We start from the raw sequence: 24,530 nt of genomic DNA, 5'->3' as shown, positions 1-24,530 counted from the left end.
TCTGCACAGTAGTACCATTGTATTAACATTCAAACATTCATATATGGGTAACATCATTACTTCTAAAGCAGAACTCTAATCTGTGTTTTGTAGAACTGTTAAACTTCTTGTTATTTATGAAAGCAAAACCCAATTTCAGTACATTTTCTCTATATTCCCCTGTCCTGGTTCTGGCTGGGATTTATTTGCTGGCTGGGGTTAAACCGTGACATCCCCTTTCAAGGGTCACCTTTTGCTTAACCAGATGCTATTAGCAATTCCTTTTTGGAATACTTTAGTCACAATTTTTTTTTTTTTGTGTCTATTTTAGGTTGGGTGTTGAAAACAAAAACTTACTTCAGTAGAAACTCTCCAGTCTTTCTACTAGGAAAATGTTACCACTTCAAAACTGATGGTATGTACACAGCACTTAACTCGTTCCAATCTTACTCGGCAGGAGCTCTGTGCATGTATTTTTAATCTTCTAGAAAGACCGTCATTAACAATTACCGAATTCAAAATGTAAATATGAAAAGCTTAGAAAGTACTCATTTAAATGTCCAGCACCACCACTAATGCAAGCCATCCTAACCTGCTTTATTCAGATTTTACACTGTTCTTTCTGTAAATATTAGTGCTGTAATTTGCATTTTACTTCATTTACCTATCAATTGAGATTTTCTTTGTAAAAACTCCTGAATGAAATAGTGACAATACCTGTACAAAGAGTCACTACACCAACACCTTAATTATCGTTTTCCAGTATGCAGTTTTCTAAGAATCTCTCTCTATTTGACATTTACATTTAGGTGAATTAAACAGCTGCTTACTTGCAAGTCAGCGATTCCATTGGCACAGTAATGCTGGCTGCATTGCTTTTTGCTTTTTTTTCTGTTTTTCTTTGTTTTCTTTTTTTTTTCAGCTGGCACATTTCTATTGTGTTTGCCTTCCAATTTTCCTTTTTTGTATTTGAAGCGATTGTTACTTTTTGCAAGTTTGCCCTGCTTTTCTAATAGAATAGTTGTATGTTTTTACTTTCTTTCTAATAACAGAAGTGCCATACCAAGTTATAACTTAAATTTGTGTTTTGCCTTACAGAATCTGGTGAACTCTCTACAGATGGGTCCAATTTTGATAAAATCAACACAGAGATTTCAGGAAATGTTGAGGAGTTTCGTAAAGACTTTATTTCTAGAATATGGCTGACTTACAGAGAGGAATTTCCTCAGATAAAGGGGTCTGCATTAACAACAGACTGTGGTTGGGGTTGCACACTGAGAACTGGTCAAATGCTGCTGGCTCAAGGTCTTATGCTTCATTTTCTCGGTAGAGGTATGTTACGAGAGAAGATCTCTATGTTCAGCATGATAAGCATGGGTGTTCTGTAGAGAGTGTGATGGTCTTTATGTAGCCCAAATCTAAAGTGCAAGCTGGTTTTGGTTCTGGACTCCTCATTAATACTGGAATTGTCACATTGCATCAGAGCAGCGATCTAGCTGTCCTGCTCTTCCGTTTCTGGAAAAGGGAATACCAAAGTCTGTCAAAGGAAGATACTGGAAACTCCACAGAAGGTAACTGTGAAGTAAAATATTACAAAAATTCGTGATCCCATACCTGGGTATTGTTATTATCCATGCAAGTGTCCAGTTGTCTTGAATCTTGCTCATTTCTTGAACTGAAGGTGTGGAAATGAGTTCCACAGCCCATAGCTGTGGGCTATGGCAAAAGTGATGTTCTTTTATCAGTTTTAAAGTTGTACATTATTCAATTCGTCTATTATTAATATATTGAGTTAATAATATTAATATATTGAGGATTCTAATCTAACTTCAATACATTGTTCTTTGTGTTGAAATTTGCACTATTTCATTTTCTTCCTTTCCCCCCGTGTACTTACAGAGGAACTTTGCTTTTTTTCTTATCATTGTCTATCTTAAAATACTCTATCAGTCACAGCTGTTTCAAAGAAGTAGCTTTAGGAGACTTGGAACACTTTCTGCTTTCAAAGGCTAGGCATCCGTGTCCTCCCCATTCTTCTAAGCTAAGCCATGTTCTGTGAAGAGGTATTTTTGGTTCTCATCGTTAACCACCTTTTCTTTCCATCCTCTTCTCAACCCTTTTCATAATCTACCACATTGCCCCTTTCAAACAATCGGTCCTGTCCTCTGTCACCACTGCTTGTTGTCAAAATGATCCAAGATACGGGCCTGAAGCCATGCAGGCATGTTAGAGAGAATACAGTGTATTGTTTACTCAGCCATTTGTTGGATCCCAGGAATACTTCAGTAGAAGATAGTTCTGAAAGCCTGTTTTGATAATACTTTGTACTTACTGTGCAAATATGATGTAAACTGTGAACATAGTCCCAAACAAGCTGCATCACAAAGTCTTCTTTCTTGGCAGTGCCATGACTGAACTGTCAAATTGGCTTATTGAATGTTCCTTTTGCTGTAGATTTAAGTCATAAAACATACATTATCCCTTTCAACTGACTGCAAATATCAAAACGTATGACAATACTTCTGCTGAGAACACAAATCCCTTAAATATAACTTTTGTTATACATACATTTAAAGAAACAAAAAAAATCTGATCAGAAGACTACCTGTGAGTAGGAATGCGTAATGGCTTATTCTGAAGTAACCCAAAACAAAAAAGCCCCAAGTTTATCTCTTTAAAACCCATGGTTACAAAGAATTCCTTGCACTGTCCCCCACGCATCCTAATTTGGAAAGTGATTTGGTGATTTCAGAGTGCTAGTGTTTCTGTGGCAATCCAAATGCATAGAAAAATGGAATATATATGGTCTTTCTGGACTACTTTTCTCATCACCTAGTCTTCTGACAGCTGGTGAATTATCTTTTGAAAAGCTTTTTATGAGGTCTGGGTAGCTTTTGAAACATATTTAAGTGTTTACATGAAGTTTTTCATCACCGTTTACTCTTTTCCCAGAGATGTTTTCATTCTAGTTTAATGGTATTGTTTCTGTTACAAAGCAAAACTTGACTGCAGTTACTAGCTGGAATACTTATACTTCCACTGCTATGTGGAATGTTCCAGATATTGCTGAATGATGTTGTAAATGAGTTTTTATTTTAAATATTAAGGTACTGGTAAGTTTTTACTTTGAAATGCCTGTGCTTAAGACACTGACTTAAATCTGAAGCTCACAGTACAGGGATAGCAAGGCCTGTGATGATACTACATTGAGCTTAAGCGTGCATCTGCCTGGGTCTGCCATGAAAAATTAACACGAGGTTTCAGAGAGAGGTGCCACTTGTGGTAAAAGGCATTGACGTGGGGTGGTTGTCACACTGTAATAAAAGTGGGTGACATGGACTATGGCCGTTACCAGCAATACTTGTGACGTTACTGGAGCCCGAAATTAAATTTTAGAATTAAAAGATAGTTGCCTCTGTGCTTCCTCTTTGTTTCTCAAAGACGTTTACATGGATACTTCAGTAAGAATTACGAAGAGGGCTGCAGTTCTTGCTCTCTGTCAGTATTAGTTTGAAAAGGTTCCTCTTGCTGCTGTAATGGCAGCTTTCTGAACCTCCAGGAGCTTACCCAAGTCTGGCTGACGGAGCAAAAGCACCCTCTCCGTAGGGCTTGTAGGGTGTGTTCCTTACTTGCATGTGGCAGCCTTCCCCATTCCCTTCTGTAGACCTTCAGGGTTTGTTCTGATCTAACGGTATGTTCACTGTGTTTCGGAGCTTTCCTCACATGCTCTGTGTTGCAAGTAGTTATTTGAACTTGTGGGAGAGACTTTCGGTCATCTGACAAGGGAAGCATTACTGTTCTCTAGATTTGCTGAACCGCCATTATGCTGTAAGAGGAACGCTGCGTGTAGGATGCATTGTTAGAGAAACCTGTAGCTAGAAATGCAGAATGTAGACACTGTGCTGAATAATATTTAAACAAGTTTGTCTTGTAATCTAGATAAAGAATTCACAAATCTAGTGAGTAAAGAAATCTTGACTATTTTTCTGCTGATCTGCTTTGACATTTTGCCAGGAAGAATTGTTTGTTTTTACATGAATAATTCCTGAAGTTTTCCTTTTTTTTTGTTTTAATAACTGGCAAACCAGAAGAATTAAAAACACCTTTTGAAACTTCTTGTTTGACTTGAATAAAACTTTTTAGATGGTACTGAATAGCTGACTTTCATATTTTTAATATGTAATGTAGTTCTAACCTGTGCCTTGTAATCAGGTATATCTTGTATGTCTTAACTGACTCGGATCATGGAGTCTGACCTGCTATCTCAGGTAGCATAACTTGCTAACAAATGTATTGTTGGTAGTATTTCGTTTCACCTATCATTCAGCAGAAAATAAAAGGAAATCATACTCTACTTGAATTCTTGTTCACATTTTAACACTGACATTTGCATCTCGGTATGTAAAGTACATATTACTGGTTTGAGCAACATGGGGGAGAAAGGGATGTGCTTTGCTAATTATACCAACAAGTTAATATTAAGCCTAATACACATCTTAATTTCTTGCTGCAGCCTGGGTCTGGCCAGATGCGTTGGACATTGATAGTTCAGATTCTGAATCATGGACAGCCCATACAGTGAAAAAGCTGACAGCATCATTCGAAGCATCGCTTACAGCAGAAAGAGAACCCAAGATCCTGTCAAATCATCATCGGGGAACATTAAAGAGAAACTGTGATGACAGTGAAATGAGAAACGAAGTTTATCATAGAAAAATAATTTCTTGGTTTGGCGACTCTCCGCTGGCAGCTTTTGGCTTACATCAGCTAATAGAATATGGAAAGAAGTCCGGAAAAATTGCTGGAGATTGGTATGGGCCTGCAGTCGTCGCACACATTTTAAGGTAAAAATACCTTTATTCTTTGTTGTTGCCGTGCCTTACACATTACAGGAGAAGCATTTTAAAGCATCATGAGATCACTTTGGCTTAATTGAGCATCTAACTGTTCATTATTGGCTTTGTAAAATGTCCATATTAGTAGCAATTCTAGAGATTTTTCAGAGGCAGGAAGGGAAATAGCAGTAGGTGCAGGAACCAAACTCTGAGCCTTTGTTCAATCTTATTTCAGAAAAAAAACGACATTGCTGTTTTCCTGTACTTTGGGCAGTAGAAGTCCCAAGTATCTCTCCCAAACGTGGGCTTTTAAGTAGAGCTGCATTTAATGAAATGTTCTAAAAACTAACCACTCTTTCAACCTTGGAACATGCATAACATTATAGATTTTTTTTTTTTTTTAATACTGTAACCTGGGGGCTGTAATGTACTGATAGTGTAATGAAATGTCAAAGCTAAAATTGATGTTTTCAGCATTTCTTTGCACACATCAAATTCTTGTGAAACTGTAAATGTATGGGACTATTAATATTATAATTATATCACAGTAAAAGTAAAGGGTCTGTGACATTCAGTGTGGTTAAAAAAAAGAAGTCGAAAGTTAAATTTCTCCATACTATGTGCCTTTATATGCCATTTTTTTAATATTACTGATTTGGTTTTTTGGGTTTTTTTTTTGTTGGTTTTTTTTTTTAATAGCCTGATATGCTTCTGTGGTTAGTGGATTCCAGTTTACCTATAAACTGAAGTACTAATAAGTAATTTGGTAACTTAGCAGAAGCCAAAGTTCATACGTTTATCTATAAATATGTGAATAGAAGCATTTGATATTTAGTATAAAAGTATATTAATCTTAAATGAACCTGTACTGAAATAATCAGGTGTATATGTGTGCATACATGCAAATGCATACAGTGATGTGAGAGGTTAGCATTATTTATGTGTTTTCTTCTATTTTTTCTGATGATAGAAACTGTCAGAATTCTTTTTTGCTTGCTTTCAATTGCAGTAGCCTGTTTATCTAATGGGAGTGGGAGGGGATTTGGTCCAGAATTACATTCAACGCAAACCCACCGGTGATTTCCAACACTGCAAAGTTTTCCTTTCTTAGACCTCCTTTCTCTCTTACAGCAGTACTAACAATGTATAGCTCTCTCATAACTTGAGAACGACTGTATTAAATGATTCCTCAAAATATATTGTGAAATAAAGGGATAGTGACCATTTAATGCAAGCGTGTATGGAAGTCAAAGGCTAATCTTCTATTTTGAGCAGTTTAATTTCTTTACAAATGTTGTCCATGATTGATGATCATGCTTTAGACTATCAATGTATATTTTCTTTTTAGCTCCATTACTCTTACTCTTTTGAGGATAGCCTAATATTGCAATTATCTTTTTGAAAGTTTTTTATGTGCCTAGCTTTTATTTCCATAGACATGAGGTGCCAGTTTGTGTCTAGTTATGTGAACTGAGGTCAAGTAAAGAGATCTATTGAGTTGAAGATAATACTTTTGTCAGCGAATTTAGCCTTCATTATCCCAGTACATGACAGAAAATTGGTATAAACAGAAAGAAATTAGGTAGTGAATATGAATTTCACTGTAAGTTAATGCATTTCTTTGGGCTTTTTTTTGTGGTTTTCATTGTTTCTTCTAAATAGTCAGCCATAGTCATCTTTGCTTGGGAAAAACATGTTGCCATATACACTGGATCTTGGTATCCAGTGTTTAAAACAAACAAAAAAACCCCACCCCCCCGATCCGAATTTATCAGGAATGGAAGGTGTCTTGAATTAAAAATCAAACAAACCAACAACAAACCATTAAAATCAACCTGTTTCTAAAAATCAAATAATTTATGTTTATTTACTGTTAATTTCTTTAAAATCAGAGATGAGTTAAATAGCTTTGTGTTTGTACTTAGAAAAGCTGTTGAAGAAGCAAGAGACCCTGAGCTACAAGGAGTAACAGTCTATGTTGCTCAGGATTGTACAGGTAAATGTTGTGATTATGTAGATTTTTGCAAACGTTTTTAGATGCTTTTTATGCCTTTCAGTAAGCACTTAACAATAGAGCTCTAAAGGAAAAAAATAAACTCAAAAATGGATCCACAAAATTGAGATTATGTAGGCAAAGGAGTTCTTGATGTATGCAGATGTTTGTTCTCTTTGAGAATCAGACATCACAACTTGAAAGCTTCGTACATTGCTTGTTTGGTATCTTATAGTGAAAGATAGTGGAGTTCCAAATCCAGCAAGATAACTTTTCCTTATAATCTGCCTGTTGTAACTTTTTATTTTGCATTTAAATCAGTTAATAATCTGTCTTGTACTCGCTTCAATGTTGTTTTAGCAGTAAGCTAGTAAGAACTTCCATATCTTACTAACAATAACCCCAAAAACCCAACCAAACAACTGAAAAATACTGCAGTTAGATTTGTTAGTTACATTTTATTCTCTTTTACCCATTTTTTCTAGTGGAAAAAAAAAACACTGCACCAGTCTCTTAGAATAGTAAGAAGTCATTTTCGCTTGGAGTTCAAAGATGTGAGCAGGATGGTGAACCAGAGTCAGTGGTAACCTTTCTTCTGCTCCAACATGGCATTTTAAATAATCAATAATGGGCAGAGGATTTTAGAGCTCTGGATGTTCAGGAGCAGAAAATGATGACAAGATAAACTAAACGTGTGGTGAAACTTCACACTAATGACTATAGTCTTTCAAATCTAAGCACAATGTATTACTTCAGGAGCCATGTTTAGCTGCCAGAAATTTTAGTTATGTCATAACCGATCTTGGGATAGGCCAGATGAGACCGACATCCCTGGGTAATCAATCAAACTGGTTTTAAAGAGATACTGTTTAATCATACTCTACAAACCAGTTTCACCTGATTTACAGTGGTAGTGAAAACTTTTAAAATTCTGTTAATTTTTTGGTGATGATATTTTGCCTCTCTCAGTTTGGAGGGAATACCAATAATACTACATTAAGTTTTTTCACTCATTTTCAGTGACTGTGTTGTGTTAACTTTAGACAGTAAACTTGAGTATTTATTAAAATCAATTATTGTCTTTTTTTCCTTTAACATGTAGATGTGTCTGTTAGTTGTTGGCTTTCAAGTTTTAAATTACTCCTTTTAGAAGAAGTTTATATCAGGTGAATAAATATTTATTGGTTTTCTCCTAACCTACCCCTTCTGCATTTTCCTGACAATGTGTCTTATCTCAGCAGCAGCACATTACCATTCTACAAAATATTGCTGAAAATAAGGAGGCATAACACTGTTTTTCATCAGTCACTCAAGAGTTATATTTCAGGAGGACAGTAATATTTTGAAGGACTGTAGTTTTAGTTTGTCAGACTAAGTGATGACATGTTGTAGGTGTGTCTTTGTAAAAGCTAGCGGTTACATTTTAAATATGAATATTTCCGTGTGTCTCCTTTCAGTCTACAGTTCAGATGTTATTGACAGACAGTGTTCTTTCATGGATTCTGGAAAAGCAGACACAAAAGCTGTAATTATATTAGTTCCTGTGAGACTTGGTGGAGAGAGAACAAACACGGACTACTTAGAGTTTGTAAAGGTATGAAATGAGAGTTCAATCATTTCTCAAATAGTAGCACTAAGTGATATGAAAAGCGGCTTCATGATGGTAATCTTCTACCTATTAAATGTGTGGTGGTGATTTTACAGTTGAAGGTTGTAAAGTTTGACTTTACAGATTTTAAATTTCCCTATTACAAGATCAGACATAATTGCAGAGCACATGATGTCCCTTGGTAAAGCAGTGATAACTGTCCTACTCCTAAAGTAGCTACCTGAAAAGACATTAATGCAGTGGCTGAAATTACAAATGGTAATTTAGTTACATATGCTATTAGAGTTGTGCTATATTAAGTATCAGTCAGCACTTCAAAATATAAATATACAAAATTCCTTATTCTGTTTCTTATTTTCTGAAATGTCAAATAGTTTAAGGTTGTTGCTTGTCTGTTCTTCCCATTTTCTTTTGTCTTTTTCTTCCCCTTAAGAGAGGGGTTAGAATTTTTTGATATCTGTAGTCAATACTTCAAGTGTTTTTTCACTATCTGGACATGAGGATGAATGTCTCTAAGGACAGTGATGCAGGAGTAGCAAGCAGTTACCACAAATAAAAACAAACTGGAAAAAAGGAAAACTCAAGGAGAAAGCAGAGGAGAAAGTCTATGCTGTCCTCTCTTTTTCAGCAGAGGTTCAGCTTACGGTGCTAACACCTGAAGGTGTACTGTAATCCTACCTCTTGAGCACAAGAATACTTCTCTTAGGGAAGAGATTGTTCTCTTAGCCCTGCTGTTTTGTCATTTTCCATGCTGCTGTTTATCTGTCTTTAAATTCCTGTTTTAATTTTCAAAATACCACAGTTTAGTAGCATGTACAAAATCTGAGAGCCTGTTACATCTGGTTTTTTGTGACTGTGTCTTCTCTATAAAATTCTAGGAAACATGTTTGGTTTTTAGTGGCATGGGGAGACAGAGTGAAGCCTTTTATTTAAGTGATAAACTAATAAATTGTTTCTCTTTCCTTATTCTTTTCCTTGTATTTTCAGACAGTTGGTTTTGGAAAGTTTTAGTTCTTTTTTTTTGATTAATTCTGACACAGCTAAGATAAGCCTGTGGTTGCAGACATGATCTACAGCAACCTTACTTTACTTTCAGTGTTAACTGCAAAAAAGCCTTTGAATCAGTCATGTCCAGGAAAACACACGGTGCCTTCGTTTGTAAGCTAAGAAACAGTTGCTTCTGCAACTTTCATAAGGCTTTCTCAGTGAAAGAAAAGTGACTCCGGTTCTTTAATACTGGCTTTTATTATTGACGGATATCTATGGCTAGTTTTACCCTGCAGAAGCTTTCTCAGTTTAGCTCTCAAAAACACTTTTTTGCCAGAGTAAAATATGTTTGTGTGGCACTGGGTTTCATAGCACAGTCACGCTATTTAAGCTTGCCTCGTACAACTGGCTTTACCGGGGTGATTTCTGCTGCTCATTTACCAAGCCTGGTACTGCCTTTTGCAGTCTGTTCTAATGGAGACTGTGATAAGAGGGCTTTCAATTGCATGTATTAGTCACTCCAATCTCTTGTCTTGACTGTTCACAAGAAGTGACTAAATTTCTTAGGGTCTGGATTTAAGTTAAAAATGCAGATTTTAGAATGTAGTACAAGAGGTAATTTTTACAAAGGATTTTATATTTATAGATGAAAATTGATAAATTTTTTATAATTCACTTTTACAAGAAAATTCCCATAGATTAAATGGTTATTCATTACTCTAAATAGCTTTGCTCCCTTTCTGTTTCACTGGCAGAGGATGTGTCCTCCTTAACTGTTTCAGCCTTTGCCTCTGATCTGCCTAAATGTTCTGTAATGCTCAGCGGTTGAGGAGCATTTTCTAAAAAAGCCTTCTCATTCAAATTTTAAATAAGCAGCACTTTCTCTTAACCTGTACAAACCATACTGAAGTTGACTTCCTTAGCACCTCAGGTGAGGAGTACACTAGTTTTTTTTATGTTACATTACTTTATCATTATCTAAGCAGAGAAAATTTTATTTCGGGAAGTTTTGGTCATCTTAGTACATGAAATATCAATCATTTTGTTGAGAGAAATTTTCCCTACTTATACAATGATAATGTAATGGTTATACTTTTAGTTGATCTCTTAGAGGAGAGGATATAGATATATCTGCCAGCTAATGGAGATTTCACTTCAGCTCAACTGATAGTCTTCTGGATTGCTATTCCAGTTTGAGCCAGTGTGCAGGTTTTTGGACCCAACACTTGTCTAGTGCCACAAGAAAACCACTATGATTTATGGACATTTAAAGGCTGTTCAGTTTTCAGAGTATTTAATGGTCTTGGGCTTCAATTGCATTAGAACAGTTGGGCTCAGCTTTCCGAAGTGCTCAATGTTGGCAAAATTCAGCTCCCACTGGAGTTGGTGGGATAACTAATGGAGAGCTGTGTTAAGCCAAGACTGAATATTCACAAAAATCCTAATGAGCCCTGGTAAGAAATAGAACCTCATGAAAGTGAGAAGAGTAGAAATATGTTGAAGGGAGAGGGAGGAAAGTCCTCCATGCCTTCTTCCATTCCTTTGCTAGGTACTTCTTTTAATAGAGAAATGATCAAGGGTGATTTCTTTGGTGTCCATTATCTGTGACTGCATCCAGAGCTTGTGGGTGATAGAGGAATTTCAGTCAGGTAAACTACTGCAGTGTTCTTACCTTGGCAAAATTGCATGTATACAGGTAAATCCTTCTCCCCAGCCCTAGAAGGTATATCCATAAAATCAACATTTTATTATGTAATGATGAGTCTGCTAGGTTTGTTGCTAGCACAGACATGTGGATTACAGAACCCAACTCTTTTCAACCTGAATGAACAGAAATACTCAGTCACTGGTGTGACTGTAGCCCACGGCTGATATCCCAACTCTTTCTGTCCTTAGTGCTCCTAGCTTTGCCGTGGGTGGAGGAGTATATTTCTTTCTTTACACCTCCAGACTGAAATGATTCCTGTATTTCACCTCATGTTCCTCTTTAAATCCCATTAGGTGTATTTGTAATGTCTCTTTCTCAAAGTTACAACATACTGATGGTTCTGATTCTTCCTCACAGTCAACATCCAGTAAGATTTATGGGGCTTGTCTGTTTTGTGTCTGTTTCTCCTCCTGCATTTTGGGAGCTGGTTTTAGAGCTGTATCTTGTAGTTCCTTTTGCTTCAACTGGCATTTCTCCCTATGATGTAGAAGTTCATACTCTAGACAGACTTCTACACTTGAATGCAAAAAGAAGAGAGCCCTCAGGGCCACGGAATTTGAATGTATATGAACTCTGCAAATTTAAATACTTTGATACCTTTTGACTAAACAACCTCTGCTCAACTGGTATGACATGACGTTTTGCCTCTTCCCTGAAAGCGATACTGCCAATTCTATCAGTGTATGGGCATCTCATGAAAAGGGAGGACTTTCTCTGGAATATCTGGTGGTATGTTTTCACATTGGTCAGTTGTAAGCTTGTAAAAATTGAGTCAAGCCCCAGAAAGTCATGAAGTCAGTCTTTAAAAAAAAAAAAAAAAAAAGAAAAAAAAGCTATTTGCCTAAAAACAGTAAAGAAAGAGCAAAGATGTTAATTCAGTTTAATACTTATTCTGTTTAACATTGTCCTAATTATTTAATGTACTTGTTGTAGGGAATTTTAAGCCTTGAGTATTGTGTTGGTATTATTGGTGGCAAACCCAAGCAGTCATATTACTTTGCTGGATTTCAAGGTTAGTGTTTTAATACGTTATGTCTCTTCAATATTTTTCTTTAACAGTTAGGAAGTTAATAGCAAACCAGTGGGAAATAGCATGATTAAAATAGCAAAATGAGTACCTTATTAATTCATCATATCTACCAAAGTCCAGTCATTTGTCATTTACCCTATATAGTAATTGGATTCTGTAAAATGTACATTTAATTTCCATTGTTGCATAAACAAGGCATAATTTATCTGTTTCACCAAACTTCAGGAGTGTTTGCTGTTACTATCTGGCAGTTCTTATTTACGTATTTACTTTTTACTAGTGGTGTTAGTTGATGCTTAAATGACAAGCAATATATTCTTCCTGTCAGGGTGAAGTAGCACAATACATTTTTCATATGCAAACTCCAGAATATAATTGTGTGTTTGTAAAAGTAATTTTATCACCAAAAATTAAATGACAGTCTCATCACTTTATAAAAATTCTGCTTATACAAGCATATTTGATTATGCAAAAGTTAATCTGTCCTGCAAAAACCTATGCTTCAGTCAATGAATATCAGCCTGGCAAGCAGTTACTTGCTGGCTTTTTTTTCAGCTGTTCTGCATAGAAATTGGATTGTAAGCAGTGTAATAATAAGGTGTTTTTTGAATTACTTGTCTTCTGTTTTGTCCTTGTAGATGACAGTTTGATTTACATGGATCCTCATTACTGCCAATCTTTTGTAGATGTCAGCATAAAGGATTTCCCTCTTGAGGTAGTATGGATATAGCCCTGGCACTGTTTTCTTCCCATATGAATCAAACACTAATTATTTAGAGATGTTCTAGCTAGCTGCATCTTTATGGTTTTACAGTTACATGTTATTTATCAAAGTTCTGCCCCTCTTTATAGGCCTATAATCAACAAAAATGACCAGAGGTTAAAAACTCAGTATGAGGTTTTAATTTTTACTTCATTAATCTTCATCTGTTTCTTTTTAATGATCAGAAAACCTCAAAAATAGATGATCACATCAATTAAGTAATTTTCCACCAAAGAAAATAGGCAATATTTGGAGATCTTAAACCTGAGTTATTTGGATTTATTTTTGTTAGTTTGTCTTTTTGGTCATTTTTATTTTATTTTAATTCAAGTTGCAATCAACATCATGAAGAGAATTACTGTAGTATTCACTAGTAGGAGCCTGTTGTTAGTTTGGAACTGGAGTTTCTATAGGTTTACCTGCTGCTTTTTTATCCAGGAATTCGTAATATTTCTATACTGGAGTAGGTGGTTATCATTTTAAATGTAACTTTTGCTCCTAACAACTTTGCACGTCACTTTTTTAGTTTCATACAAGCAGAAATTTTTGAGGCTTGTCAGTGAGGCTTGTGGTTGACTAGATGAATTTTACTCAAGTCTTCTAAACTGTTTCTGTTAATGAGTTTTATTATTATTTTTAATCAAGCTATTTTTATGGAATAGTAGTTTCGGAGAAACTGACAGGTCTAAAGTGTAGGTGCTGCGTTTGTTCATTCTTTCCCCCCCAACTCCTTTCAAGGCCACAACTTTCTGGGTGCATCTAGGTGTAGTGAATGCATCTTTTCAGGCTGTGCCTAGGTGTTAAAAGTCATGCTTGGTTTTGGTTTTGGTTTTTTTTTTTTTTAACAATAGCGTTTTCCCTTTTCTTTAACCTCTTGCCAAATAACTGGCATTCAAAATAGATAGAGCTAAAGGAGGTTATTAAAGAACTCAATTTACAAGTACCATGGGAGAACATTATCAGTTGCAGAAGTAAGTGTTCAATAGCCACAGTACTCACAGTAGAAGTACTCGGTGCCATCCATGCAAACTCTCCTTCTTGGTCTTGTGTCCAACTTCCACATGAACTTCCAGCCTCCTCAGAGCGACTCCTCATTCGGTGTAGAAACACTCTCTGGGTGCATTCGCTGCTTAGGACAGCATCAACTGCTCTAGAATAGTTGGTTATTAGTAGTGCTGCCTCATGCCACTGTGTTCTGTGAAGTTAAGTACTCCTAAATGTGGAAACACAACTTCAGAAACAACATATTGCATTTAAGTAAGGAAGAAGAATATGTATTTATCTCTACCACCTCTAAAATACTAGCTACTTAATATAGAATTCTTAAAGGTTTGCAGTAAAGTCCTGTGAATAGTGTGAGTCCTATGCAATTCTTAAACTCACACCTGAGGAATTGAGTAGATGATCTTAAATTGACTGTTTACACTTAGAGTGTAAGTCAAATGGTGTGTAATGAAGTTACATATCTTCATGGCTTCTGTTTTGTATAGCAGCTAAGAGTTAACTTAAACTGAGAACAGTGGAATGAACTGCAATGGTCCTGTCTATTGTTACCATGAAAAGAAAGATCTGTTAACATACATTTAAGTTGATCACAATAGCTTAATCAAAATACCATCAAATAGTATTTAGGAAAAGTACTTATATATATCAAAGGACTTACACAGGGCTAATGTCAAATCTTAGGGCTGACTTAAAGCAAACACTACGTATTTTTCAGTATTTATGCTTAACAAGATGCTTTAATTAGCATGACATATAATGTAGAAGTAGAAGATTCTCTAGAAAATGAGAAGGTTCTAAATTTAAAAAAGGAACATAGCAGCAAAATGTATCATAAAACATCCTAGACAAAAACTTTCATTATTTTTAGAGATGCCTTTACATTTACCCCGTTGAGATATTTGGAAGAAGAGTTGGCAAGTCAGAGCTCTACCTATTTGTATTGTGGCAATAGCCAGAGATTATAACCAAGATCCTTGCCCCTTTATGCTAATAACTGTAATAAAATACAGTGCCTCCTCTGAAGATTTTGCAGTTTAATTGGGTAAACCAGATATAAGATGGGAAGAGCACAAAGAAGCAGAGCTGAAGTGACTTCCTTAAGCTCACCCTGTAGCTCAGTGGCCAAAGCTACAAAAAATACACATCTTTTTGGTTTCTGTTCCCATGACTAATCCTCCAGATTGTGCTGCAGACTGGCGTTAATATGAATTTCCAAATGATAATAAGGTTTTAAAATGTATTTTGAAGGTATGCGAGCTGCCAGCTTGGCTTGATCGCATCCTAATGCTTTTCTGCAGACAGAAAATATATTGCAATTTAATGCTTAGTGCATTTAATAGTATTATATCTTTGTCCAGAAATGTCAAAAGTAAACAGAAATTGCTTTCTTAGTGTGGATAGTTGCTTGTTAGATTTATCTGTGGGGAGTATTTTCAAAATTGACAAATTGTCCAGAATAAGTTGGAAATCAATCCACTCCGTATTGGCTTCCAGAATCCATTTGTTTGGAGGAGTGTGGGGGGGGGAGAAGCCTACCCACTTCTCTTTGTTGTGCAGTGATTTGTGTAGCATTAAGACTGCTGCCCTGAACAGGACAGCACAGCTGTAGTTACAGTGTTGTTGCTGAAATGTGAGGCAGGGTTCAATTTATGTATTTGATGACTCAGAAATGAATATTCAAAATACAATTTCTGCATATAAAATTTGAACAGAATTACGAGAAAAAACAGTAACTGAAATCAATCTTGTAGAAATAGTACTTCTCATCTTTGCTTATATTTTTTTAGCAGAGGTTTAGTAGAAATACCTCTCAGGTTTGTAACCACAAGTAAAGAACAATATACTTCAATATGTAACACTATTACACTGACAGATACACTCAGATTAGGTAACAAGCGCTGTTGTCTTCTGTAGGTTGACTTTTCTGACTGGCAAAAAAAAAAGATAAAAGAAGAAAGATAAAACGGGTTTCTAGAATACAGATTGCTTGATGTTAGCTGTCAGGCATTGCTGTTGCTATAGTCAGATTAGATTGTAACAGTTGTTAGTTATCCTTCATAGAGGAAACACAGTGGTAATAAGGAATCTCCTGCCTTGGTCTGTCCTGGTGTTACTGTTGTGTTAGTAAGCTGTCCTGGCCCTGTGCTGACCAGAAGACCTGTGAGCTGCGTGCAGCTTACGTGTAAATGTGAAAGGAAATAGCGCAGGCTAGTCACTGGAGAATATTGATCACAGGGGGAAGTTCATGGAAAACAAAATCTGCACTTTTAGTACAGTGGTACCTCCATTGCAGGGTGGTGGAGATGCGGTGCGTTAGCATTTGTTATGGAGCAGCTGTAGCAGGATTGCTAGTGATTTAGTAGAGGTAGGATGGTTGGGTAGTCCTGCGTGTTAGAAGCAGAATAAAGAGGACTGCCTTTGAGAGACAGTTAGTGGTGACCAAATAATTTTGGTTATTAGACAATGAGCTTCCCCAAAACTACAATTCCTGTAATAAACAAGCACATAATCAGGGTAGATAGCATATACTTACCTTTTCTCTCATAAACTGTGAATGAGGAGTGTGGGGAAGGGTTTCGTATATTTGTTTGGTTTTTTCTTACTGCATGGCTGCTGATAGTATCAGTTCACCGCACTGTCAGAGCATCACCTGTCATGAAAAGAGATTCCACATTAGGAAAAAAAATATTTATAAAGCAGGGCACGTTGTTTGGTTTTTTCCGACTTGTGGATTACTGTAATATGGTTTTGCTTTTGTGGTTTTTGTGGGCTTTTTAACCAATTTCATTTACTAAAGGAAAATGCATGAGGTTGGTTTATTCCATTATGTCTCTTTTATAGAGGCTGGGGGAGGGAAGGGGGCAATGGGCGGTGGTAGTAAAGCAGTAATTGTAAGATAGTGCAAAAGCTGTTACAAATTCAATTTGCAGAAGAGCATTCACCTCCTCTGCCTTGGGAATATTCATAAAGTACTGCTCGGAGCGGCAGACCTTTGACGGATTTCAGACTAAGGTGGTGATGTGTGCAAGTTTGGTGAATACAGCATAAACAGCAGGAGGTTTTATACATGTGGAGAAGAGTGGGATTACTTGAATGGTTGGGGGGGTGGAAGAAATGGCTTCGAAAGTGTGTGCTGGGTTTTAATTCAAGTGATACAGGGGATTGTATGTTAAAGCTGTTGATGGGGGGAAAAAAAAGTAAATTCATTGGTCTAGACCATTCTTAACCTTAATTGAGTATTTCATGTTTTTTAATCTTGAAACTTGCAGTCATTCCACTGTCCTTCTCCCAAAAAGATGTCGTTCAAAAAAATGGATCCGAGCTGCACAGTAGGATTTTACTGTAGAACTGTGCAGGACTTTGAGAAGGCTTCTGAAGAAATAACGAAGGTAGGTGTGGAAGTTACCAAATGGATTCCTCAGCCAGAACAGCATGTGTGTACTGTGTACGAGTAAGGGGAGAGAATCGGCTTCGCTCTTCTAAGCAGACCTCATTCTTTTCTCGATGTTTATTGCTGCTTTTGTAATCATGAGAAACCTGGGTGGTTTTTCATTCCATCCGGTTTTACCGGTACGTGGAACCCGGGAGAACCCGGGCTGCGGTCTCCCAGGGCGCAGGCGGAGGAATGCCGACCCGGCGCGCCCACCAGGTGGCGCTCTTGAAGTGGGAATCTCCCGGCAGCCGGCCGGGCGGGGGGGGACGGCCGCCTGCCGCGGAGGGGTGCTGGCACGGCGGCCCCGGGGGGTCAGCTGGAAGTGCTTGGTGAAGCCAAAATGGTATATTAAGTCTTGTTAGCACAAGTGCTCTTTCTGGTGGCGTTTAAGTGTAAAGCAGCGTGTTTATGATTTGTTTTAAAGTCTATGGAGCAGGTTTCGCCCAGCAAAGTCATCTGATCGTGTCCTTCCACTTGAAAAACACTGGTTCGTATAGGTCCAAATGTAATTGACTTTTTTCTTCCTTGATTATTACAGTATGTGAGTGTCTGAAATACAGCATTATTAATATGTTGTATTAGCTGTGGTAGCAAAACCTGTGTTTTGTGATTTTAAAAAATAGTCTATGAAAGGATGCAGCGGCAGCAGAAGATGGTCGCGCTATTAATATTCTAACCACAGCAGTTATCACAACAGCACAAAGAATTAATGTTTGTACAGCATTTTCAATGTGCTGTTAAGTGGTATTAGTTTTATAGCCAAAAAAGCATTTTTAAACTTAATACTGTCTATAATCTTTAGTAGATATTGATTGATGCTGAAGTTGTTTCTTTGATTCTTACAGAGAGGTGGAAAATAGATTTAAAGAAGTAGAAGTTCCTAAGCAACAGATATATGGAAAGTTTAAATAGTGAAGTTTCTATTGTTCCATGTTTTCCTGTTCTATCCTGTATAAGAAAGAATGTAATAACATGGTAAAAAAAATCTAATTACAAAATCGGTTGCACTGGAAGTTCTGGGGGTTTTTTTCCCTTCTTTCTTTTCTTTCAAGTTTGGGATTAAGTACATTTCTTTTTCTGAACATATGTTGTGAAAATACTCATGGCTGATCTAAGTCTTGGGGCTATTATCCTGGTATTTTAGATGGAAGTTCTTTAATATTAGTGACATTATTTTATATAAATATATTTCAGGCACAGTAAGTTTGAAAATAGAGGAAAGTTTGGATACAAATACAATGTGAGAAATATTCTCTGATCTTTCAATCCTTCCTTCGCATCCTTTGTTTTTTCCTGCTCTTCCGTTATTTTTCCCTTTGTTTGCAATTTGAGTGCGATAACTCTTGAACTACAAAGGACAGTATACTCCCAGTATGCCCTATGTAGGCTAGACTAAAAAATTCAGATTCTCACTGCTTTTGTGGGCAATAAGAGGTGGGAGAAAAGATTTAGCTTTTATTACTTGAGGATAAACCTTATGAGCCATATAGTCAGTGACAGAGAAATTAGGGCGTTGAAGTCAAGAGCCCAAATGGAGTGATTGGTGAAACTCCATCCAAATCACATTGAAGTTACCCTTTGCTTCTGTACTTGCTAGTTAGGCAGCTATTGTTAAGTAGTTTAATAATACTTGGAATTAAATAGCTGGTAGATTAAGGAGACCTGGAAACACATCCAGACTTGAGAAGGATGGATCTACTGACTAGCTGTAGTCTTACTTCTGTCTTGCACTTCCAGCACAAACGCCGAGCAGGCACAGCAGTTTCTGTCTGGCTCCTCAACACCATGTGGCAGATCCAAGAGGTCAGCAAGAAGCTCTGGCCTCTGCACAGCACCTGGGACGGCTCTGCCTTTTCCTGGCCGTAGCCTCTGCTGCTACTTTACATTGCTACTTACCTGGTACCAGGCTTGTCTTTCTGCTAATGCAGTGGATTGTTTCCCTATCAAAACCCATGACAGCAAATAAATAATCCACTTGGCCTACAGCTGCATTTGCCTGTTTGTAGGCCAGGTTCTTAGCAGAAACGAAAAGTTGTCTGAAGAACTGATCTGATTGAGTGTTGAGCTTGGATGCAGTTCAGCACAAAGAATTAATTGTTGCAGTGACAACAGTGGCAGTCTGAGTCTAACACTGAAATACCAAAAAATATTGATGTTTGTCAATAAAATTCTCTGTAGAAACCATCACAGGGGTATCTAAAGGACTTGCAAGTTCTTTAGAGTTTCAAATTATCTGTGATCACTGAGTGAGATGGAGCCTGATAATAATTGCAGCAATCTTAACCAAGTTCCACCGGAGTCTTGTTTAGGCATTTGCTGGTCTGTCCAGGTCATGTTCTGTATTCAGTGTTTCATCACCTCCCTTAGCACATAGAGAGAGGTGTTACACGTACTTGTAGAGAAGGAAGTTTCAGGGCAAGTTGAACACAGACAACGGCAGTGGAACTGCAGGTGTATTTCTGTCCTGATTTGGAGGGACCATCTTTACAGGTGCGATGGTTGTTTGGTCACCATGTATTCCCTGAGATGCAGTATTCGGATGAGTTTTCTGTTACAAACTTGCAATTAGGAGCTGGCCTAAGTTCTCCCGTCCGCTTCACAGACCAGCAGACAGCTTTCATGTGGCTATGAATTTCTGTTCCTACTAAGCCAGCTTGTATTCAACCCCTAGAGATGGAAGGGTTTGCATCCAATTATCTAGTCTTCTCAAAAAACAAAGCATTTGTACGTCTTACAAACTTTTTTCTTTCTAATGCTCATTTGTTACTCTCTTGCTTTTGCTTACTACTGTGTGCGTCTCTCCTATATCTCCTTGCTCTTTTACCCAGGTTTCACATTACAATAGCCAAATGCAGTTAAAATAGACAAGAATAAAGTGGAAAATTTCAGACCATAGTAAAAATCAAGGATTTTACTGTTACTGTGATTTTTTTTTTTTAAACACCGCCCTCAGCCCCTGACTGTCTTTTTTAAATAGTTCCTACTGTTTAAAGATCTATTTAGGTTTTTTTACTGTTTTAGATTAATTGTTCTCATGAAATTATGTTTAGTGTTTTAGTTCCACTCAGTGTATACCTTTAGGCTAATGTAGTTCTGCATGTCACTGCATCACTGTACTGTTTTTTCAAAGCAGGTAAGACATTTTTAAAAAAAAAATTAAAAAAAAAATTGAAAAATAATTTAAAAAAAAAATTGGTGATTAAGTGCCCAAATCAGCCTGAAAGGCTGAAATGTCTTTCAGTATTTGGCAGATTTTTATCTGCTGTTAAAGTTATTTTGCTGATCTGTTTTAGTATTTATCATTCCCCATCACCCGCTTTCTACATGCTCAGTTTTCTTATTTATAAATGTAGATTTTTGGCACCGTAGTTACCACAGCCTGTTACCGTTGTCAGTCTGTTTTTAGCCATGTGCTCTTGGTTGGCTTATTTACATAGGTGTGTATGTGTTTAAACTTTTAATAAAAACATTGATTATTATACCTGCTGATTCTACAATAAAAATATCTCCCTGAGATACTTAGTTGCTGCAGAATTCATACCTGTGCTTGAGGAGAGCATTATGGCCATTAACTATTTGTAGAGGTTTTTTATCTTCCTACAAGAGCTCCAGCTGCACTGAAACAAACAGCATGTAGAGGTGATCTGTATGGAACAAGATGCAGGCATAAAATTAGCAACTACCTGAGGAAGAAATGGAAGTAAATGTTTGTTTTAACGGGAGAAGGGGATGTTTAGATTGTGCAATGCTTTTGTTTTAATATGATGATAATAAAAATAAAAAATGCATTTTTTACTTTGCAGTCATCATCAGATAAATATCACTACTTACTGTGTTTCTTCATTTCCAATTAATGTTTTATCTGGTATGTATTTTACATTGTAGATGCTGAAATCTTCATCTAAGGAGAAATATCCCTTGTTTACTTTTGTAAAGGGGCATTCTAGAGACTATGACTTTGCTTCCAGTCCACTCCATGAAGAAAATGACCTTTTCTCTGAGGATGAAAAGAAAAGATTAAAAAGATTTAGTACAGAGGAGTTTGTCTTGCTTTAAGGACATTTTACACAAGATTATTGGCAGCTGTCCAGGAGAACACTTGCCTTTTAAAAAATAAAAAATGTACGTGTCCTCTTCCCCCAAAAAGGCAAGCTTGTGCTGAAATTGGTCTATTTTCATAAAGATGGTAATGTTTTATATGTTAATAGTCTTTAAAATGTCACTTATAAATGTACTTACTAATTATTTTTGTTCACTACTAGTTGGATGAGTTTAATGTCACGTTGTGCTAGTGAAGATAGAAGGCATTGTTTAGAGCCAGGTATGCTGAAATGTGCCTACGTCCTGGTCTTGCCCTCTTAAAAAGCTTGGCCAGTCCCTAAAGCCTAGCTTGTGACCCTCATGTCACGTCAGTCCAGGACAAATCCTGAGCAGAGGCTGCCAGATACGTGTGGGGTTTGCCATGGATGCATATCCGTAGGTTTTGAGACCATGTTATTTCTGTTTGTAAGCAAAATTTGAGTTCTGTATTCATGTGGTAAGGGTAGAACTCTAATCTGTCTTGCTACGTAAGCCCAAATAATAGTTAATGCTGTAATCGTGACACACATCCTGAGCAGCACAGTGTAAGAAAGGTAAGTTTGATATATCAGTAGTAATTGTCAGTTGCAATACTGATATAATTATATAGGCTGAATTGTGAGTTAAGATACTATTTAGCAGTATGATTTTATAATGGTTTCTCATTAAGCTTGCTTTGGAGCCTTAATATGAGGAGTGAAGATAAAGTATTACCTTTCCCCACAATTTTTAAAGGTTATACTATTAATATTAACTGCAACCAATCAAAGCAGTTAAAGACAATTATTAGAAGAGAGCAGTGTTTGTTTCCTGTTTCAACTACTATAACGTTGAGGCTTCTCTCCTATTAGCGCAGCTTTTAAATCAAAGCAAATGGGGGAGCGGATGTTAAAAATTCTGTGATTTTTTTTTTTTTTTTTGATACATGTTATTGCTGTACAAATGATTACTTGATGGTGTGTGTTCTCAGATTGCAAACAAATGTACATAAATAGTTTCATGTTTTAACAAAGTAAATGCAATATTTAAGATATGTATTAACACTGCTTGGAAAATAAAAAAGGTGTGAAAACATTAAATGCATGTGCCTTTTATATTAATATTAGATCCTCCAAGAGTGAATATAATCCTGTACCTAAAACAATATTGTAAGGTATGAATACTCTGTTTATTTGCAATAAAGGCAAATTTTATTGTTGTGTTGTAAACCAAATGTTAACCTATTCTAAGTGCTGTTCAGGCACAGAAGGCACAAATGTTGCCGATCCAAATAATAAGCATCATGTGTATTCATTAAAGCACCTTTTTTCCTTTTATGAGAAAGAAGTGACTAATAGATAGATTTCAGGCAGAACTAGATCAAGTATGTGTGTGTATCAGGGCTGGAGTGTGCACATGTTAATTGAGTTAATACTCCAAAAGCCAAAATGAGATTGTGTTCACTTGTTTTCAGGAAAAAACCCCCACACATCATTTGTCTAAATTAGTAACCTCTGCACTGTTGAATCCTACTAATAATTGGCATAATATTACTTTTAGATGCTGCATGTATGTGAGGATATTTGGCTTGATCTTACTTAATATTTTTCATTAATAGCCCAGAAGAGGGAGTAAACAACATATTTATGGAATTTAGATGTCAAAATGAGGAGAATTGTGAATGTCAGTGAGAGCTAGAAAATAGAAGATTCCTGTTTAGTGAAGCACAAGTTAATGTAGCTTTAGCAAAGATAATGCAAAACCGTTGAGTGGTTCCTTTGGGTAACAGTGGACAGAAAATTAGACATGAAGTTGTACTGTTTTCACATTTCAAAAAAAAAATGCAATCCTATGCTGCATCATTAAAAGCTTCTGTCACAGAGCAGGGGGATATAATCAGTATAATCTGATTCACGGATGCTCTCCTTTCTGCTTACCTTTCCACAAGGAAGGCATTAACTAATTGAAGTGCACAGAAGAAGAAAAATGATCAGGAGCCTGCAGGGATGGATTTAAGGAACAGTAACTTGTAGCTATGTGGCTTTCTTACTCTATAGCTGAGGAGTGAGGTTAGGGAGAGAGGGAAGCACTGCAGTTTACAAATACATAGTGTATGTGCATTGGTGAGGGGGAAGGAGCTAGAGGGAACGGTAAAAGGACAGACGTCTTTGGGAAAGGGGAATATGCTCAAGGAAAAGCTTCCTGCAGGGTGTAATATTCTCACCCAGAATATTGAAAGTCTTACCGTGTAAGGCTGTTAAAAACCAGACTGGCCCAAAGGCTAACAAATGCATGGTAAAGAACAATCTGCATTCAGCGGATTAGTTGAATCAATAATGTCTTTTCCATTTACAGCTTCTGTTGTTGTAGTAATAATAATAAAATGTAATAAGCTTCAGAGGCTTTCATGCACAGGAGTCTGCAATATTTGTAATGAAGTTGAAAGGGGTGCTGAGTTATATGAAACTAAGAAAATTATATCTGTAGAGTGGACTTTTTTCCCAATTATGTGGTATTTCTATTTTTTTTTTTAATGAAAGTTACTGTACAACATTGATATATGTCTCAAGTCACGTAGAGAAAGACCCACATCTCTTTTGAAAGACTTTATCCATCCCACCCTACTGCAGACTTCAGCCTTTGTATTGTTACTGGGAACAAGCCTGGCAATCAGGACGATGTCAAAGGAACGACTTTTCCCATACTGGTCACCACGTACACTTACATTTTGAAATGGGCAGGGTGAAAGCAGAAGAATGTTTCTGGAAATGTGCATGATAAAAACGGTAATGACACTACTTGGTGATTACATTTTGTCATCAGACTAAAACAAAAGTGCTCTGGCCTGAGAATTCTGCAAGTTTTCCACGTCCAGGCCTTCTTACCTGTTGGTCTGCTGCACACTTACAAGCACAGGTAGCTTTATCAGAGGCAGGAACTAAAGGATGAATTTTCCTTCTTCCTGAACTCCACTGGCTGAAGTTCAGGTACCTTAGAAAATCCCACGTGCATGTACCCACCTAAGCTAGCTGTGTCTCCAGCTGCTATTCAAAAGACCTTTGGTTTGGTATTCTTGTAATAGAAATGGTCAAATGGACATATAAGAGTATAAGTGTAAAAATTAAAATG

General features: G+C 36.8%; 1 protein-coding gene across 5 annotated transcripts in view; it reads left to right on the top strand.

Annotated features, from left to right (window-relative positions):
* The window catches only part of ATG4C (autophagy related 4C cysteine peptidase), a 28,663-nt gene extending 4,979 nt beyond the window's left edge, over positions 1 to 23,684 (top strand). For 2 of the 5 annotated variants that reach the window (XM_075155614.1, XM_075155613.1), the window contains exons 3-11: positions 311 to 394; positions 1,078 to 1,311; positions 4,493 to 4,823; positions 6,740 to 6,810; positions 8,265 to 8,401; positions 12,045 to 12,123; positions 12,780 to 12,856; positions 17,179 to 17,298; positions 21,228 to 23,684. In XM_075155614.1, coding sequence (XP_075011715.1) covers positions 311 to 394; positions 1,078 to 1,311; positions 4,493 to 4,823; positions 6,740 to 6,810; positions 8,265 to 8,401; positions 12,045 to 12,123; positions 12,780 to 12,856; positions 17,179 to 17,298; positions 21,228 to 21,398 — 1,304 coding nt within the window. In that variant the 3' untranslated portion in view covers positions 21,399 to 23,684. Of the gene's footprint in view, positions 1 to 310; positions 395 to 1,077; positions 1,312 to 4,492; positions 4,824 to 6,739; positions 6,811 to 8,264; positions 8,402 to 12,044; positions 12,124 to 12,779; positions 12,857 to 16,839; positions 16,922 to 17,178; positions 17,299 to 21,227 lie in introns of those variants that run through there. The other 3 variants (XM_075155616.1, XM_075155615.1, XM_075155617.1) reach the window with 2 other exon arrangements.
* The last annotated feature ends 846 nt before the right edge of the window (positions 23,685 to 24,530 follow it).

Source organism: Calonectris borealis, chromosome 8, assembly GCF_964195595.1.
Source record: "Calonectris borealis chromosome 8, bCalBor7.hap1.2, whole genome shotgun sequence".
NCBI lineage: Eukaryota > Metazoa > Chordata > Aves > Procellariiformes > Procellariidae > Calonectris > Calonectris borealis.
The sequence above is the reverse complement of the archived record's forward strand: the minus strand, read 5'-3'. Positions and strand labels throughout refer to the sequence as shown.